The sequence below is a fragment of the Phalacrocorax carbo genome, chromosome 1 (assembly GCF_963921805.1).
Source record: "Phalacrocorax carbo chromosome 1, bPhaCar2.1, whole genome shotgun sequence".
NCBI lineage: Eukaryota > Metazoa > Chordata > Aves > Suliformes > Phalacrocoracidae > Phalacrocorax > Phalacrocorax carbo.
This window is the reverse complement of record NC_087513.1, coordinates 26,207,339-26,224,291: the sequence shown is the minus strand read 5'-3', so window position 1 is coordinate 26,224,291 and position 16,953 is coordinate 26,207,339. Positions and strand designations below refer to the sequence as shown.

General features: G+C 38.9%; 1 protein-coding gene across 5 annotated transcripts in view; it reads left to right on the top strand.

The window, feature by feature from the left end:
- CPED1 (cadherin like and PC-esterase domain containing 1) overlaps window positions 1-16,953 on the top strand; it is a 155,625-nt gene that overhangs the window by 57,860 nt on the left and 80,812 nt on the right. For all 5 annotated transcript variants that reach the window (XM_064446700.1, XM_064446691.1, XM_064446677.1 and 2 more), the window contains 5 exons: window positions 7,614-7,756; window positions 9,043-9,115; window positions 10,740-10,907; window positions 11,916-12,020; window positions 12,929-13,098. In XM_064446700.1, the coding sequence (XP_064302770.1) occupies window positions 7,614-7,756; window positions 9,043-9,115; window positions 10,740-10,907; window positions 11,916-12,020; window positions 12,929-13,098 (659 nt within the window). The remainder of the gene's footprint in view (window positions 1-7,613; window positions 7,757-9,042; window positions 9,116-10,739; window positions 10,908-11,915; window positions 12,021-12,928; window positions 13,099-16,953) is intronic.

Genomic DNA, 16,953 nt, shown 5'->3' with positions numbered 1-16,953 from the left:
ACTTTTCCACTAAGAAGTTGACGCTGGGTTGGGAAACCATTCTTAGTTCAGTCTCAAAAGACCTAATTTAGTGGTTGCTTCAGACCTGTAGAGGAAACCTTTCTCAGATGGCCTTTTCTCCTCCGTGTAAATAGTTATAAAAGGGACAAGAATTCTTTTTGTTCTGAGCTATTAAATAACATCTCTTTAAAAAGTTTTATGTAACTAAAAAATATACATAAGTGGCAAATCTACTGTATAAAATAGCTGAATAGTACTGCGGCTTCCCCCTTCATCAAGTGCTGCATTATAGCTGCAGAGAAATGGCACATTGTAACAATAAATCGGGGGTAGAATAAACAGACCTACCTAGAGCTAACACTATAAATTTATGATAAATTACTGCACTGTTTTCTCTGTGAAGTATCCTGGAACCATTGTTTTGATTACAGGTACATTGTTCTCCCATTACATGTCTTAGGACTTTTTCTATATACTGTGATCAGTGGAGATGTCTGCCTGTGCGAGCAGACAATATAGGAAATAGCTTCATTGCAAAATATGTTTCTTCTGGTCTTCTATGTGGAATCAGTCTGTATTCTTGCAGACACCTTAGATATTTAGATACCTCCATATGTTTAGTCAAAGAGATTCTTGTTTGTGTGTAATAAAGTATTTTTGTATCTATAAACGCTACTTACACCCAAAAGTATTTGGGCTTGGTGAAGAAACTTCACCAAATATTGACCCAGTAGTAGAATGAATGTACAAAAATTAACTGAGAGTACAGAGCCTATACTGAAAGTTATCAGAGATTGATTGAATTGATTCAAGTGAAAACATCTGCAGCTATTTTCAAGGAGAGGCAATTACCTTAAGTCTTTTGAGATCCTCCAGATCCAATTCATCAGAAAGACTTCAACAGTTCTGACGCATAGCAGAACAATCTGGAGAGGACACCCTTCATTACTTCAGAAAGGGTCATTTCTTCAAAGGTCATGCTTTGGTCCTCAGAAGTAAACCTTGCTCTCAGATATGATTGTGATAACTTTGTCTGCTATCTAGTTTCAAAGGCTACAACTAGAAGCCAGCAAGGTCCTTTCAAAATGTATTCATACAAATCCTGTAAAGTATGATGCACCAAATCCAAAATGTAAACCTCAAAATTACACTGAATTACTCAGTAGCCCAAACGACCTCTTATTTTCTATCTTCTTGACTCCTGGGTAAGTTCAGAGCTCAGCAACACCTCCAAAGGTGAGATACTGTTGCAGGAAAAAATTGACAGGTTCACATTATTTAACCAAAACCAGGATAGAAGTGGCTAATTGATGATATGTAATTAACTGGCAACCAGTAGCAATAATACACTCACTACCAATGTCAGTAACAGAACAGGTAAACCATGATACCAGACACTTAAAAAATGTTAATAAACATTGCACATTTCTAAACATCTTTCTATAAATACCCCCTGAAGGTGTAGTCACACCCACATTTACCCACACCCTATCTCATAAGCAGCACAGGTTACAAACACAGCCCCACTTTCCTGGGGTGCAGCTTCACTTCTTGCGTGTACCTCTGCTTGGAGAAGTGGGGGCTCCAGCTCTTACTGTACCCACGTGGGACCCATGCCCATCCTTATACCCTACTCATCCCTGCAGTCTAGGCAGAAGCTGTGATGACTTCTGGCACTGCCTGACCAGGTTTTGACTGCTGCTGTTTCCACCCCAAAGTCTCTCCCCACACTGCAAAATTTCATGCTGCTTTTACATTATTTCCCAAGATGACTCCTTCCTTGTTTCAAAAGTCAATTTGTCATTTTCTGGTTACTCTTTAACATCACTGATGGTTGCCTTCCTCTGTCTAATGGTAAGTTTGGGACAAACATTCTCCCAGACAGTTCTGTGTATTCCAAGCACACAGATTTTGTTGTCCATGGGTGGGCTGTGTGACCACTCTGATGGTATATCTCCTACCTGTCTTCAGTGTCTCATTTATATTCTCTGTACAGTCACTGGAGGAACAGAGCAGTTTTAGACTGCAATTAATGTCACCATTTTGAGATGTCTACCTTAGGATGGCATAAATCATGCTCTTGAAGTGTCTGTATTCTGCAGTGAGGTATAAAAGGAACTTAGATGCTTAACTTGTACAGAGTCATAAGCCATGTAGTGTTGTAAGGTGGGATTCCTCTACAGATTTTGACACCTGAGGGAATTTTCTTCACATGAGCTGTGCCTCTGAACACCTATTACAATCAACACAAAGCCTATAAATGCAGTGAAAATAGGCATTATAATTTTGCCTTTATCGCCACTCCTAAGGTTAGTCAAGGAAAATCTTTCTTGTCTCATCAGGAGGGAAGACTGTGCTGGGACTGAGCTAGAAGGCAATCCCAGAAGGTTCACTACATTTTTTTTAATTACAGTAAAATTAATGTATATCTTCTGTGGAGCGTTGGTATACAATGCAGTGCACACAGTGTCTGGCTGTGCCTGCTGCTCGACACACTCTGAACAGGTCCCTTAAAACAAGGGGTGGAGGTAGAAGGGGCTGGGAGCTGGCTGTCTAAATCAATTTATACTCTTCCGCAGCAAAATCCTCAGCTGACCATTCAGCTAGCTGCCCCAGGCTGCCCCGGCATCTGTCTCAAGAAATCCACTTGCAGAAAAATTGCCAGAGGAAAATCCCCTCAAGGGAATTACCTCAGTCACCATAGCATCCAGCCCTGCAGATGGCACACACTCTTCCGCTTTCTCTGAGTGTCCATGAGTCTGTGCATAAAGCTTGCAAATCAGAATTCCTTTGTCAATTAAATTGCATTGCATTTTTTTCAGTGTGTCGGGCCTTTAACTGATAGGTCAGTGTCTTTCTAAGGAGCCAAAGGGATCCATGTCACCAAGATCATAAACCTTGTTTTAATGACTGCAGATTTTAAAAAGTGGATGTCAAAGCGGGTGGAGAAAAAGCATTGTAAAATTAATAATGAGTTAGCCAATTTTTTTTTCCAGTGGCTTATCCTAAAGCAAAAGTAGTTATCAGTGAGCAAAAGGTCAATGAGTTAAAATCAATCTTAAGAATATTTTTAGTTCATTCTGCCATTAGAGAAAATGTGTGCTTGATCCATGTAATTTGACTGCATTTGCACGTTTTCTGAAAGGCATTACATAAATAGGTGGAACACGCCTCCAACTTTATGCATCCAGCATGTGGATGAATGCCTTCAAGCACCTGAGAAGTCTTGTGATTCTGTATACAATGGTGTCATTGTACAACATATTGGTGCATGTCTGCATTTTTACAGCCCACTAAAATTTAATCCCTATTCCTCTGCTTAAAAATTTGCCAGCCAGAGGTCAGCTTTCTCCCAGACTAAATTCCTATGATTGCCACCAGTTTTTCCCATTCTGTCCAGTTTTTTACTATTCAATGCTGCTTTTAATCACACTCAGCCAATGAGATTGAATCTTGCTGAACAGGTAGTCTGTTTCATCTGAAGGTGGGAGAACAAGCATCAGTGGTGATCACCTGAAGTAACCCTCAACTCAGTGACTTTGATATTTTACAGCTGAACACAGGTATTTATAGATCTTTGTTGGGTGCACTCAGAAGATCCTGAGGTTGCAGCAGGTTTTCACACTTTGTCACCCCTAAGCCATGTACCCTACATTTTCCCCACCGGTTGCTGAGAGTCCTGTAGAATCCGTAGGAGTCAAACCTAACCTGAAGTGGTTTGAATAGGACTTTTTTCATTAATTGGAATTTAACCTGAAGTATTTGTCTGTTGTCTCTATTGGTCCTAAAGCAGAGTGACTACATATTTATTTTCAGCCATTGGAGTAGAATAAACATTGCCCTAAAACCTGATATTCCCTAATGAGGACCTGTTGAGCACTGTCTCTTTCCTAGTCTGGCAAAGGAGGGCTGTAACTAAGATGCAGTTCACTGGAGAAGCCAGTTTTATTTTAATGCCTCTTGTGCTGGAAACAGTTTGCTATTATAGCCAACAGTAGTCTGTGAGTGCAAATAGGGCAAATCAGCCTGTCTTTCACTAATTCTGACTAGAAATATATGCATTGGTTATCCTTTGTGTTGAGGAGCTTAGGGGTTGATTTATGGTGAGGAGCAAATGAGCTAATGGGGCTTTTTCTATCCTGCTTTCCCTTCCTTCCAATAACTCCCACCTTTAACTGGAAAATTCTGCAACTCCTTATCTTCCCTGCACAGCAAAACAGCACAGCTTCTCACTTGGCCCCTCAATACCCACTGCAGATTTAGGAAACTAAAGAAAAGGCGCAAACCAGTGCAGCAGGAACATGAGTGATGTACAGGATCTGGCAGAGATGCTGGAAATAGTTGTCAAAGTCAGCTGAAGAACCACCATGTAGTCCCACCTTGGTGAGATGAGTCTTCGTTTTAAATTTTTTATTTCTCATGCATAGTTTAATTAACAGGTTTTGGCCCGAACAAGGAACTGAAATGGGACAATTTCATTCAGAGATGAATATAAATCAGACATGATTTCAAATATGTGCAGCTTCTTGTTCTTAATCTTTGTACTCCTCTGTGGGAGAAACACACCTTTGGTGATCTTAGACTTCAGGAAACACAGAACCCCTCTCAGCCTGTTGTGGCAATGAAATGGAGTGTGATCTGAGGATCTGCATAATCTCTTTCTAAATAGCAGTTCTTTTGCCTTAGAGACTCATGGAATTGCAGTACATGGAAAACTTTCTACAGCATAAAAATACATTGTGATGTAATTCAAGATTTCAACATGATGCAAATATCCAAAGGGCAGAGTTGAGGCTATATGTGCAACCTTTACTTTGCAATTTTCTGGCAGTCAGAGGTTTAATTTTATAACTTTAGTCATATATACTAGTCATATATACTGTTGTCATTTTTTTTCCTACTGGCATATAGTTTTATCAGAAACAGGAGAAAGGGTCCCAGGCATTGCAAACCTTCAGCCCGGACCTCCACATGTGACATGTTTCTTTTAGTCAGTAAAGCTTGGGAAGAGAGAACCACTTGTTAGAATAAAACCAGAGGTGATAAGAACAGGAAGACAAGCAAACCAACTTCCTACCCACCAGTTATTTACCAGAACAACAGAATGGAGTTACTGGAATCGAAGAGAGCAAAAATCAAAGGAGGATCAGCGTTAGTTGCATAGTCAAGTATTTCCCATGGCTGGCTCTAGGTAGTGATACAGTATCCTTTTTAAAGGAAAATGGAAAGTTATTACATGTAACTGCAATACGCTGCCTGAAGAAACTGAAAGACATTCATCCATGCCAATGCGGACCAGCGTGCTTGGCGGTATTCACGTTCACAAGGGGAGGCTCCAACACTGTCTAGAAAATTTTGTGGACTAGAGTGCACAGACATACATTGTAAGGAGATCTGGTGTCAGCACAGTGAATGCGTCCTAATGCACCACCAGTAACTGGCAGTGTACCCCAGTGGTCCCTACTGGGTCCTTTCCTGTTCAACATCTTCATTAAATGTCTGAGTGTTGGGACAGAGCGTACCCTCTAATGACACAAAACTGGGAGGAGTGGCTGATACAGCCGAGGGTTGTGCTGCCGTCCAAAGAGACCTCGACAGACTGGAGAAATGGCCTCACAGGAACCTCACGCAGTTCAACAAGGGGAAGTGCAAAGTCCTGCACCTGGGGAGGAGCAGCCCCATGTGCCAGTACATGCTGGGGGCTGACCAGTTGGAAAGCAGCTTTGCAGAAAAGGACCTGGGGGTCCTGATGAGCACCAAGTTGACCATGAGCCAGCAACGTGCCTTTGTGGTAAAGAAGGCAAATGGTATCCCGGGCTGCATTAGGAGGAGTGTTGCCAGCGAGTAGAGGTAGGTGACCCTTCCCCTCCATACAGCACTCGCAAGGCCACACCTGGAGTGTTGTGTCCAGTCGTGCACTCCCCAGTACAAGAGGAATGTGGAGATACTGCATAGAGTCCAGCGAAGGGCCACTAAAGTCATTAAGAGACTGGAAGACCTCACATATGAGGAAAGGCTGAAAGAGCTGGGACTGTTTAGCCTGGAGAAGAGAAGGCTCAGGGGGTCTCATCAATGTGTACAAATGTCTGAACAGAGGCTGTGAAGAAAACAGAGTTTGGCTCTTTTCAGTGGTGCCCAGTGTCAGGACAAGAGGTGATGGGCACAAACAGAAAAGCAGGAGGTTCCGTCTGGACATCAGGAAACACTTTTTTGCTGTGAGGGTGACCGAGCACTGGCACAGGTTGCCCAGGAAGGTTGTGGAGTCTCCATCCTTGGAGATATTCAAAAGCTGTCTACACGTAGTCCTGTGTATGTGGCTTGAGGTATCCCTGTTTGAACAAGGGTCTGGCCAAGATGACCTCCAGAATTCCCTGCCAAGCTCAACCGTTCTGTGGTTTTGTGATTCTGTGATCATGTTTTAGACGCAAAATATCATATTAAGCCTTGTTACGGACTTCTGCTAAAGATGAAGCTTTGTTAACCCATTTGCAATGAATACTGGATCATGACTGTAGTCAAAGGCAGCTAGAGAGATGCCAACCACATCAGTCCCCAGTGGGGTTGTCTACAGAACTGTGTGTGCTTCAGTCATGTTACCTTAGTGGGTCATGTAGGATAGGTGATAATAGGAAACATATAATTGCATTTCTAAGTCAATTTAGTAGTGAAATTCCTAGAAATAATCAGAATATTTTTTTCTGAATATCAATACAAAACATGTTTTGTGTATATTTTATGTGTTTTTATCTCTGAAGACAGTGCTTTTATCCTATATAAATATATCTGGTAATATAGTCCTACTAAATTATCTAATAGGTTCACACAGTTCAGACATTAATTGGATTCTGTGCAATTGATAATGTGGTTCAAAGGCAGGCCCTTTCTTAGCACAGACAACTGATGCAGCAAAACCTGCCTGTGTCCCATTCTTCATTGGGGCTCTGTGTTTCTCCAGCTCTGTTTTGCTGTATCACTGTCTGAAGTGATAAATGGGTGAATTCTCATGAGTGATGAAAGAAATGGAGAGGACAGCATTATGCATGTCAGAGAATATGCCTCTGGGAGGATTCATGAGTCTAAAATGCTCAGGATGTGCAAGAGTCCAGTCAAAACACAGGCTGTGGTGGCCGATCGTTTTTTTCAACATCTCTCTTTTATATTCTATTTAAAGCTTGTTGACCTGGGGTAAGGATTCATAGTCAAGGTCAAGTGGGATAGCCCTTAGCACAGTATGTTAACAAGAGAAAAAGCTTTTACTTTGAGTGTGCTATTGCCTACTGCTGAAGAAATAAGTGTTTGTGGTTTCTGTTGTCTCGAACTAGTTGACAGCAAAAGGTTTTATCAAAGTAAGCTCAGACTGTGAGCAATATTTTGTAAAACCATTAATACAGTTTGTTTCTTATATACTTATTTGTGAAAAAAAAAAAAGGAAAAAAGTCCTTCTCAACCAGTATGCTGCATGGAGCTTTTAATGCCTCTTTTCTTTACTGGGCAAATGAATAAGAACTGAAGTTTACATTCTAAGGCAATTTCTACTTTTACCAGCCTTTTAGTTTACAATCATAAGCACTGATTTTCTGTAGATGTTAAAAAATGTGTAATCTCTTTCACAGCTGAAAAGGTTTTTTGAGATATTCTTCAAAAGCAGTTCTCCCCAACAAGCCTTCAACAACATGAAGGAAGCTATAAGCAAACTTCTACTTATAACTGAGGTCTTCAGTGAATCATCTGCCTCAGGACCAAATTCTTTCAATCAGTAAGTGACTTGCAGTGGTCACTGCTATGCTATTGTTGAGACAGCTCTTTAGAACAGAAGAAAAATTGTAGAGGATACATGACTCCTAAAATAACAAAATCCCTTCTGTTTCATACTTCTTTATAGAATAAAGTGAGGACGTGCTGCATTTAGGGAGTAAAACTCTTTAATATCCACAGTGTTTCTGGTTTGCAAAAAGGCTATGATGAATACCTAAGACTAGATGCTGTGTTCTGATGAAGTGTTTCAGGCAGTACAAGTGAATAGAAGTCACTCACAATTGGGCTAGTCCTAAGATATACAAAACTCTATTTTCCTTCAGTGAGACCTGTGTTATATGTCAAATATTTAGAGTAGCCCAGATGGTTCAGAGCTGGCTGCGGCAGGCAATCTCAACAAGAGACATTGTAGAATACTTTGTGAAACGTACCTGATTAAATATACCTGGGCAGTAACAGTCACTTTTCTATGGGTGTTAAATCATTGTAATAAGTTCTATTTGAGTGTTACATTTCTTACACATAAATCAACATTTACTATGTAATATTTTTATAATTTAAAATTAATATTTGTTCTATATGTTATGTCACATCCCTGACATTTTTATGGTAAATAGTAAATAAGTTACTATTTATTACATTTATATGTTTTATAAAGCTATTTGAGAACCCAGGTGTTTTAGTAGCAGTAATATAAAGCTCATTATTTGACTTATGCAAGTTGGGAATAAAGCTTACATTGTGAGTGGAAAGGGTAGTGAGGAGGGGAGGAGTGTAACAGGGATGGAGCTATTTTGACAGTGATCCAAACTCTAACATTTTTTTACTAACGGGATGGATATCTCTTGTTTATGTAACCTGAGCTTTGCTTTGAGCTCCTGGTCCATGCCTTCGAACATCTTCATAGCTGCAGCACAACTCTTTGGCTTCAGTGAGCCCAAAGAGTTTCACCATCTATTGCCCTCCAGATATCTTCAAAGCTTTTGCAGGGCCTCATTCTCAAGAAAAGGCATTTCCCTCTACACTGTATTTCACTTCCATCACTGGTTTAAAAGTCAACCGTATAAATACACTTTAATATAGTACTGTTTTCATCAGCTCACAATCTGTCCCTATCTGTTTAATGCTGCTGGCTCTTCTTAGAAATTTTATTTAGTCTGTATCACATGCTTTATCTTGACCTTTGTGTGTATGTTCTCTGGATCTCTGGGTGTACGTCATTGTAGCATATATTTCACAACAGTTCCTAACTGCACTGAATCTGATTCCTGTTATATTGTATTTCAGATGCAGACAATGTTTTCAAATGTTAACCTTTGACATGGGATTTGGAACCTCCACATACCCAGTAGTTCTTGAGGTGAGAAAATTACACAAACTATTCCTTGACCCCAAAAAATTATACCAAAAAGAACACAGCAGGGACCCCTCTCTGACAGCTTCCCTCAAACCTCTGAGAAATGTCTGAGTACGTTAATATTAATTTTGCCCCACAGTGGAGAGTTACTGCAGTAGAAACCAGTTTTTAAGGGACAGAGTTCCTATGATGAAGTTCACCACACCATTTAAGAGTGCAAAAATCTCAGTTTTACTGTTATGGGATTATCACCCCAACTGAATATCATCTAAACAAAATCTATAGGAAGCATCGCATGCAAGTGGAGTTGGGTACTAACTGTGCCAGGATAAAGAGGAAAGGAAGAAGTTAAAATACCACAACCAGCTAAAGAGCTGAAGAGCTAAAGCTCTCCATGAATTGCATAGTACTTCTTCAATTCATCACCTTCTTTGACCTGCGTTGCGCTGCCTTCTTCGACCTGCATTGTGCTGCCTTCTTCCTGGATGGTCCTCAAGGCCCTCAGAACCAGAGAAATGTGACCTGTGGCATAAACTCCCTGTGCCAGTTTTGTACCACTCCTGCCTCAAAAAAGCCTGGCCAGAAACAAAAATTGTACTGCTTTCCAGCTACTTCTCATTACCTCTGTGTATACATGCAAATATATATATAACTAGGTATATAAAATCTTCGTCCACGTTTGTGATTCACAAAAAGAAAAAAAAAGTAAATATATCCTGAAAAATTACAGGAGAGCACTTTTAAAACTAATCCTCAGTTAAAATCTGTTCAAGTTTCTAGTAACAACAGTCGAGTCAATCTCTCTATCCTTCACAAAACAAAGGAAAAATGGACATATGAAAGTTTGCACAATTTAAAAAATCCATGAAGACAATATTCTTAATTAGTCTGACAAGACTTGTTTAGCTAGTATAAGAAATTTGACACAACATAACAATTTAATAATTGTATACCAGGCTGTAAAAAAATTATCTCAGGAGTTGCTTAAAAAACTAAACATAAGGCATAATGTCTGTCTGCCTGTATAGCAGCCTCAGCCATCAGCCATAATCCAAACACTACTGAAAATCAGTAGTGTTTAATGGTTTCTTATGAAAATACAAATTATTCTATTATTCTAAAAAATAATGGTTGATAATTACTATGACATTTGACATTGAGTAGTATCCCTTGGAAACTGTAGTATGCACACACCCAATGCAGCTTGAAGTTATATTTGTCTTTATGCTCAAATACTAATTTATTAATATTTTATAAGCATTAGTTTATTCACTGTGTTTATATATTGTAAAATTTATACCTTCATATGTAGTAAATCCTAAATACCTGAGAGAGTTGTGTTAACATATAAGCTGATGTTTTATTTCTTTTATCAAATTTCAAATCGAACATGAAAAAAAAAGCTCTCACATGAGAATGCAATATTATGCTCTATCCGCTGGAGGTCAGCAAACATTGTGGTGTGCAGTTCTGGCAGAAAATGTGGTACAGTATTTGCTATATTATAATCCTGTTTTGTTAGTGTTATTAAGACTTATTTTAGAATTAGTTCCAGTTTGGTATAGGTGGTTATGAGAAGACTGGATGTGATATTCAAACTATAAATTCTTATATTACTTTCCAACAGGTGCATGAAAACTTTGACTTTCAAGATGAGGATGAATCAAATATTCAGGACCAAACTTTCAAAGAATTTCTTCTTGAAGATACTTTTAAATTTCTCTTATCTAATGAAACCTCAACATCCAGTTTTATGGAAGCTTTACAAAAAATATATGGATCACCTGTGAGCAAGGTAGTTCACGTTTTTCTTACTATTAAGTATTTGAAAATATTTCATTCTAAATTGTATGCCTTTCTGAAATTGTTCATGCCAACATATAGAGTGAAGGATTTATTTAATCAAAACTCTCTGTTACTGAATTCTGGGTAAGTCATGAATAAAACTGTACATTGAACAATCAAATTTTCTTTAATAAAAATTCCGCTCTCAAATTATGTCGTTCCCCAAAGTACCATACTTTAAAGATATACTTAAAACTTTAACAAATTAATTTCCCCACCATTTTTTCAAATGTTTTTTTTTAATATACAGGTTTGTGGGTTTTCGTAAACCTAGAACTGATTAACTCAAACAAGTAGATTCATGAGCAACAGAAATAAATTTTGTTTCCTACAACTTTGTGTCTCACTCTGAATGCAAGAACCAATTACAAGTTTTTACATTTATAGGGTCTGTATAAAGTTTGCATCACTTGTGAAATCTGTTTCTGCCAAGCTGGGAACTCTTTTAGGTCTAGTTCTCTCAGCCTGGGCACTTGTAAAAGGGGGTTTCTGAGGAGCCCTTTGCTCGCAAGACTTGCAGGGGCTACTTTAGCCTTGCAACCTCTGCCTGTCAGGCAGGTGTGACTAAAACAGGGTCATGGGTTCTAAATTTGTGACACGATAAAGTAGGAAGCCACAAACATATGCACATAAGTGAGACAATTACCTAAGTCTGCTCTCTGTAGGAGACCAGACCACATTTCAAACTGTTCATTGTCTATACTTTATGCAGTCTCTTCCCATGGTTTCTACGGGTTGTGGTTTTTTCTACACAAAGCTAATGCACAGTCTACTGTATTTTAGACCGAGAAATGGGAAGAGTTATCAAGGAGCTGGCTCAGTATGACTTTGGATGAAGCTAGAGCAAGTTGAGAGCTGCTGTAACTTGTCGCTTTGATTACTAAAGGGATTGGGGTCTAATGAAAGCTCATTTCTTTTCATGTGATTTAACCAGAATATGCTGCCCTTTTCTTCATAGGATGGAACTTACCACAGAGAAGATGAGCAATGTTTGTCTTTAGAAGAGATAAATTCAATGCTTACTTTCATAAAGGAGCTGAAGAATCTTGGACAATTTGAGCTGGTAAAATAAACAGGCGTTTGTTTTATTGGATACGTATTTTATGTAAATCTCTTAGCATTTCTCTTTCATTGTCATTCTTTGCTGTCTCTGGTGCATGTATTAGGCTGGATGGACGGGGAGGTAGGGAGATAGAGGTTATCCTGATTTTATTTCAGAGGATTTTTGGAATTTAAATTGAGAGAGATAAAGAAATAAAACAGAGAATTTGAGTTCAGGGTTCATTGAAAAGGATAGCTAAAGCAGAAACAGAGACCAGAAAATAGAATGAAAGGAAAAGGAGGAAAATTGTCTAAATTACTAAAGAGTTGGTAAGAAAGTAGAATTATAATGAAGTAAAGTAGGTATGAATGGAAGAACTGGCAGAGCACAACACTGAGATCATGACCAGGGTATAGATATAGATGAAAAAGTGGCAAAAATAGCAGGTGGAATTAGTAATATGTCATCTTCTTCACACTTCAAATGAGATCATTTTTGGAGAATAATAGAGATGGAGGAATAATGGTCAGTGTCTGTGAATAGGCATGGCGATTAACGAGGGAAATGACGAGTATTGGGGAAATAAAAGATCTGCAACTTGATCTGTGTTCAAAAAGTCGGCATGATACTAGGATTTCTTCTAGATCTCCTGGTTGACTATCAGGGTTGGAGCCTGACAAGGCTTTCTGAAGAGGGATTGAGTTAAATAGATCTGGAAGTCAAATCAGAGTCAAAGGAGTTAGACTTCCATGTCAGTACTAGTAATCCTGATTTGCAAGGCGCGGCAAGGCAGTCATTTTCTACACGCGGGATTAAGTGTTAATATAAATCCATCCATATGCTACATACAATGTCTTCTGATCATTTCTCACTTCTTTGCATTTTACAAATATTATAATGTCATCTCTAATCAGTGTCTCTCTTCTCAGCTTTTCCCTTCTGCTGCACCCAAGATTCAAACTTTACTGCGTGACCTTTATCACATGGTAGACCCAATGAGGCGGCTTGGTTCAGTCCTGACTGTGCATTGGTTGCTTTCCAGTATGCTTGAACAATTCCAGTTGATTACTAAAGAGACACATACAAATCCTTCAGAATGGTAAGACAGCTATTATATGATATGTTCAGGAGTAGTTTCTCAAATGACATTAATTGCAGTAGCTCCAGTGAGCATGATAAAACTTAATCCGCCAGTAGATGTAGGTGGATTTACAGCAGTTGTGATGAAGATCCACCATCCCATCATGGCGCACTGTCAGCCATTCTGCCACTAGAGTTGCAGCTAGGTTTCTACATTGGACAGTTTTGCCCATTTCTAATAGAGAGGACTCTGGGTTAAAACCTTAATTGAAGCTACAGAAATTTTTTTTCTAAGAAGTATGAAGTGAATTAGGCAGGCTGTTTCTGAACAACTGTAAACTCAAAATTAGAAGTGCTTACCAGGGTTAAGATAATCTTAATTTATTCACCAATTAGATTCAAAACCATAAAGGAAATATAAAATTTCAGGTGAAGACTTTTCCAAAAGGGACGAATAATTTTGAGTGGCTCTAAATTTTCTCTCAGACAAGAGACAGGTCAAAGAGCACTATACTCTGAGATCCTCATTTTAAGTGTTTTTGAAAAGCTGAAAAAATATTGTAGTGACAAGGCTGAATCCATTGAGCTTCTGGCAAGAGATCTTAACTTCCATAAGGAGGGAGGGATGGAGAACGGAAGAAAAAGAGGGAGGAAAGAGGGAGAAAGGAATGAATGGAGGTAAGGAGAAAAGATGTAGTATACTATATGTTTAGTATAAAATTTGTAAGAAGTGTGTTTTCTGTGTTCATTCTCTCCTGGCCAATGATGTTTCATACACATGTATGACATACTTCTTTACTGACTATGGGCATATGTTATTTTGCAAATGAGGGCTTGGGAACAGAGGCACATTAGAATATGTGTGTGCTGCATTCCACTGAGTCTCAAGTAAAATGTGCAAATGACATTATTTTGTATATTTTGATTGGACAATGCCTTAGTGACTATGTAAGGCATCTATAAGATTTCTTCATTTTAATTTTGTTTCTTGTTGAATTGTGTGTGACTTTCAGCAAGTCAACAGTCATCTGTATCTTTGTTTGCTTAGCTATAAAGTGAAGCTTATATTTACCACTATGCTAGATAACTGTTCATTAGTGTTTTGAAAATACACAGTTCCATGAATGTGCTAAGAATTATTGTTGTTACTGCAGGCCACTCCATGAAAAGTAACTCAAAGATGCAGCTGCTTGCATTCATGTGTAAGCCCCTGCCCTTTTGCCAAAATATTTAGGTTTGCATATCAAAGCATACCAACCTTTAGCAGCTTTCTGTTCTAATCTAAGCTGTGCCACTCACTCACTTTGAGAAAGCCCCTTGGCCTCTTTTTTTCCTTCAAGCTGAACATTATTGTGTGTGTATAAATATGTAGAAGTCCCATGACCTTCCTCCAGGGCATAGGCCAATCTGATTCTTTGTACTGTATTTTTCTACAATGGCTAAGGTAGTAATGCCATTCTGTTCATTCACTGTATTAAAAAACATATATTTTGACATTGCTAAATCAGAATCTTCCACTCTTACAGCGACATGCATGTGATGGTGATGCATGTGGCAGATATGCATGTAATTATACTTAATTGCAAGGAAGAAAGGGCTTAGTAGAGCTTACTCCCAAATAACTCAGGTATGCATTTTCTTTGAGCTTTGATTAATCTTTTTTGAGACTCCCAGCTTTGATGAGTTTGTGTATCAGAACACTTCTCCGGAAGTTCTTCAATTAAGGTCAGGTTGTTCTGTTGATTTAATTAGCAGTTCTTATTTATCTGACTATACAAAATTGGTATTTTCATTTACAAAATCCAGTGTCTTGCATAGCTGACTGTCCAGCTAGACAAGCATGGATACTTATGGGAAAAATAATGACTTCTTACTTAGGTCCTGTACAGTTCTGCTGTTCACTGATCATGAATCCATCCATAGGATGGATACTGGATTTAAAGCATTTTCCTGGTGTACTTTTCTTAACCCATTTCATCTATGTGACAGATACTGAAACCTTAAATGGTATTAGTAAGCCCTCCGAATTCCTTCCACAGGAGATGCAAGAACTCTAGAAAGTCATCTCAAACTATAATGAAATGGTTACAGCCTAGATGAGAATGTCAGATGTATTGGTATAGCAAATGACAAAGTTCTCTGAAAGTGATTGAGGGGTATTACCTAACGTGTGCACTGAAATAAATTTTCTGCATTGTTCATACACTGTTCTGCAACTCTATGCAGTTTCAACCTGTGATATGTCTAAGACATACATCAATACTTTCTTTTAGAATAAGGGCTATGAAGTACTGCTGTATGTCTGGTCATGTCAGACAGCAGAGTAGCACGAGAGAATCAGATTAGTGAGAAAAGTTAACCCTACTGTATTTGCATAAGACAAAAGCCTAAGCAGGTCAATAAAGTTGGAAATACTTTTATGAAATCAACTGATATATTTGGAAAAGTGTTACTAGCTTTCCCATATGCAAGCCCTTTGTTAGGTCAAAATAGAAGCAGCAACCCTCAAACAGAGTTTTGGATTAAAATAATTTATTGGAGTTTAACTCAGTCATGCTCATCACCTGGGCAGTTTGAGAAACTAACATGGTTTGGGCTTGAAGCAGAAGAAGACAACAGCAAGGAAGTCTGGGATAAGATCACTGATCTGCAATGGGAAGAATGAGAGAATGTTGGGATTAAGTGCCAGGAAACCAAACCCACTCTTAAATGTGCTATTTTGTATTTCTCATTTGAAGACCAGCACAAGATACTTCATTTGGTGAACCAAATGCCCTCATGGAAACTCTGTGACTGAAGCCAAACACTCTTCAAAACAAAGCGCTCACACTGCCAGTTAATTGAATAGATAAAAATTGCTAGTGGTCATGTTTCACAGAATTACCTCCGGTGGCTCCTCGTTTTCAAGACAGACCTACAAAACATCATCTAAACAAATAATTCATGACTCTACTGAGTACTGAAATATGGTCTCAACATTGACTTTATGAGCCATTAAAAACTACACCATCCAGAACTAACACAGCCATCAGAGGCCCCAAAAGTGACCAGATTTTTTCCTTTTTATTTTTTAATCTTATGTAAGATATTATCTATTTCTACACATCCTTCATTGCTTATGTGTCTGGTTGCTTAGATCATCAGAGCTACCTTACTGTTGCTTCTGTCAATCCTTTTGGTTTTCTGTTTGCTGGATCAGAGATTCCTAAAGGGCAGCTTCACCATCAATAGTTTGTGATGTACACAGCAGGGATCTCTCAAAAGGTACATTCACAAGCATGCAGTCACCTCGGGTACCTGATGTATAGTCATTAGCTTCATTAAAGCTAATTGCAAAGTGTATAGGCAATGCATGCAGCTGCGCTTGATAGCTCCTCCGAGATACTAAGTAAATAAGGGGCCGCTCATACAGATGAAGGTCCGTTCTTGAGTGACAGTCTGTGAAATAAAGTACTCTGCAGAGTCCAGGATCTCAGCTGCTCCTTGCCTGAGGAAGAGCTTTAACTGCATTGATTCTTCATCCTGCTGGCTGCAAGGAGCTTAGACAAAGGAAAACTTGATGGTGCTGATGATTAAAAAGCCCGGTCTTCAGCAGAGATAAATACAGTAATCTGAGTATCTTTCTGTAGTATCATTTCTAAATATTACATTTGGATGCCCTGCTCTGATTAGGTAGAGTTATTATATGTCTCGTAATGTTGCCTGATGATAAACACAGTCTCTTTACAGAACTGACACATGCAGGTTCTGCAGTTCCTTCGGGAGCCAGGGCCTTGCACTGGTGGTGGCTGCCACACTCCTGAGGTGTCCTCTAGCTAAACAAAAGACTGGCACTTTATAGACTTAAGACATCTTGTTTTCACTTTACAATAGG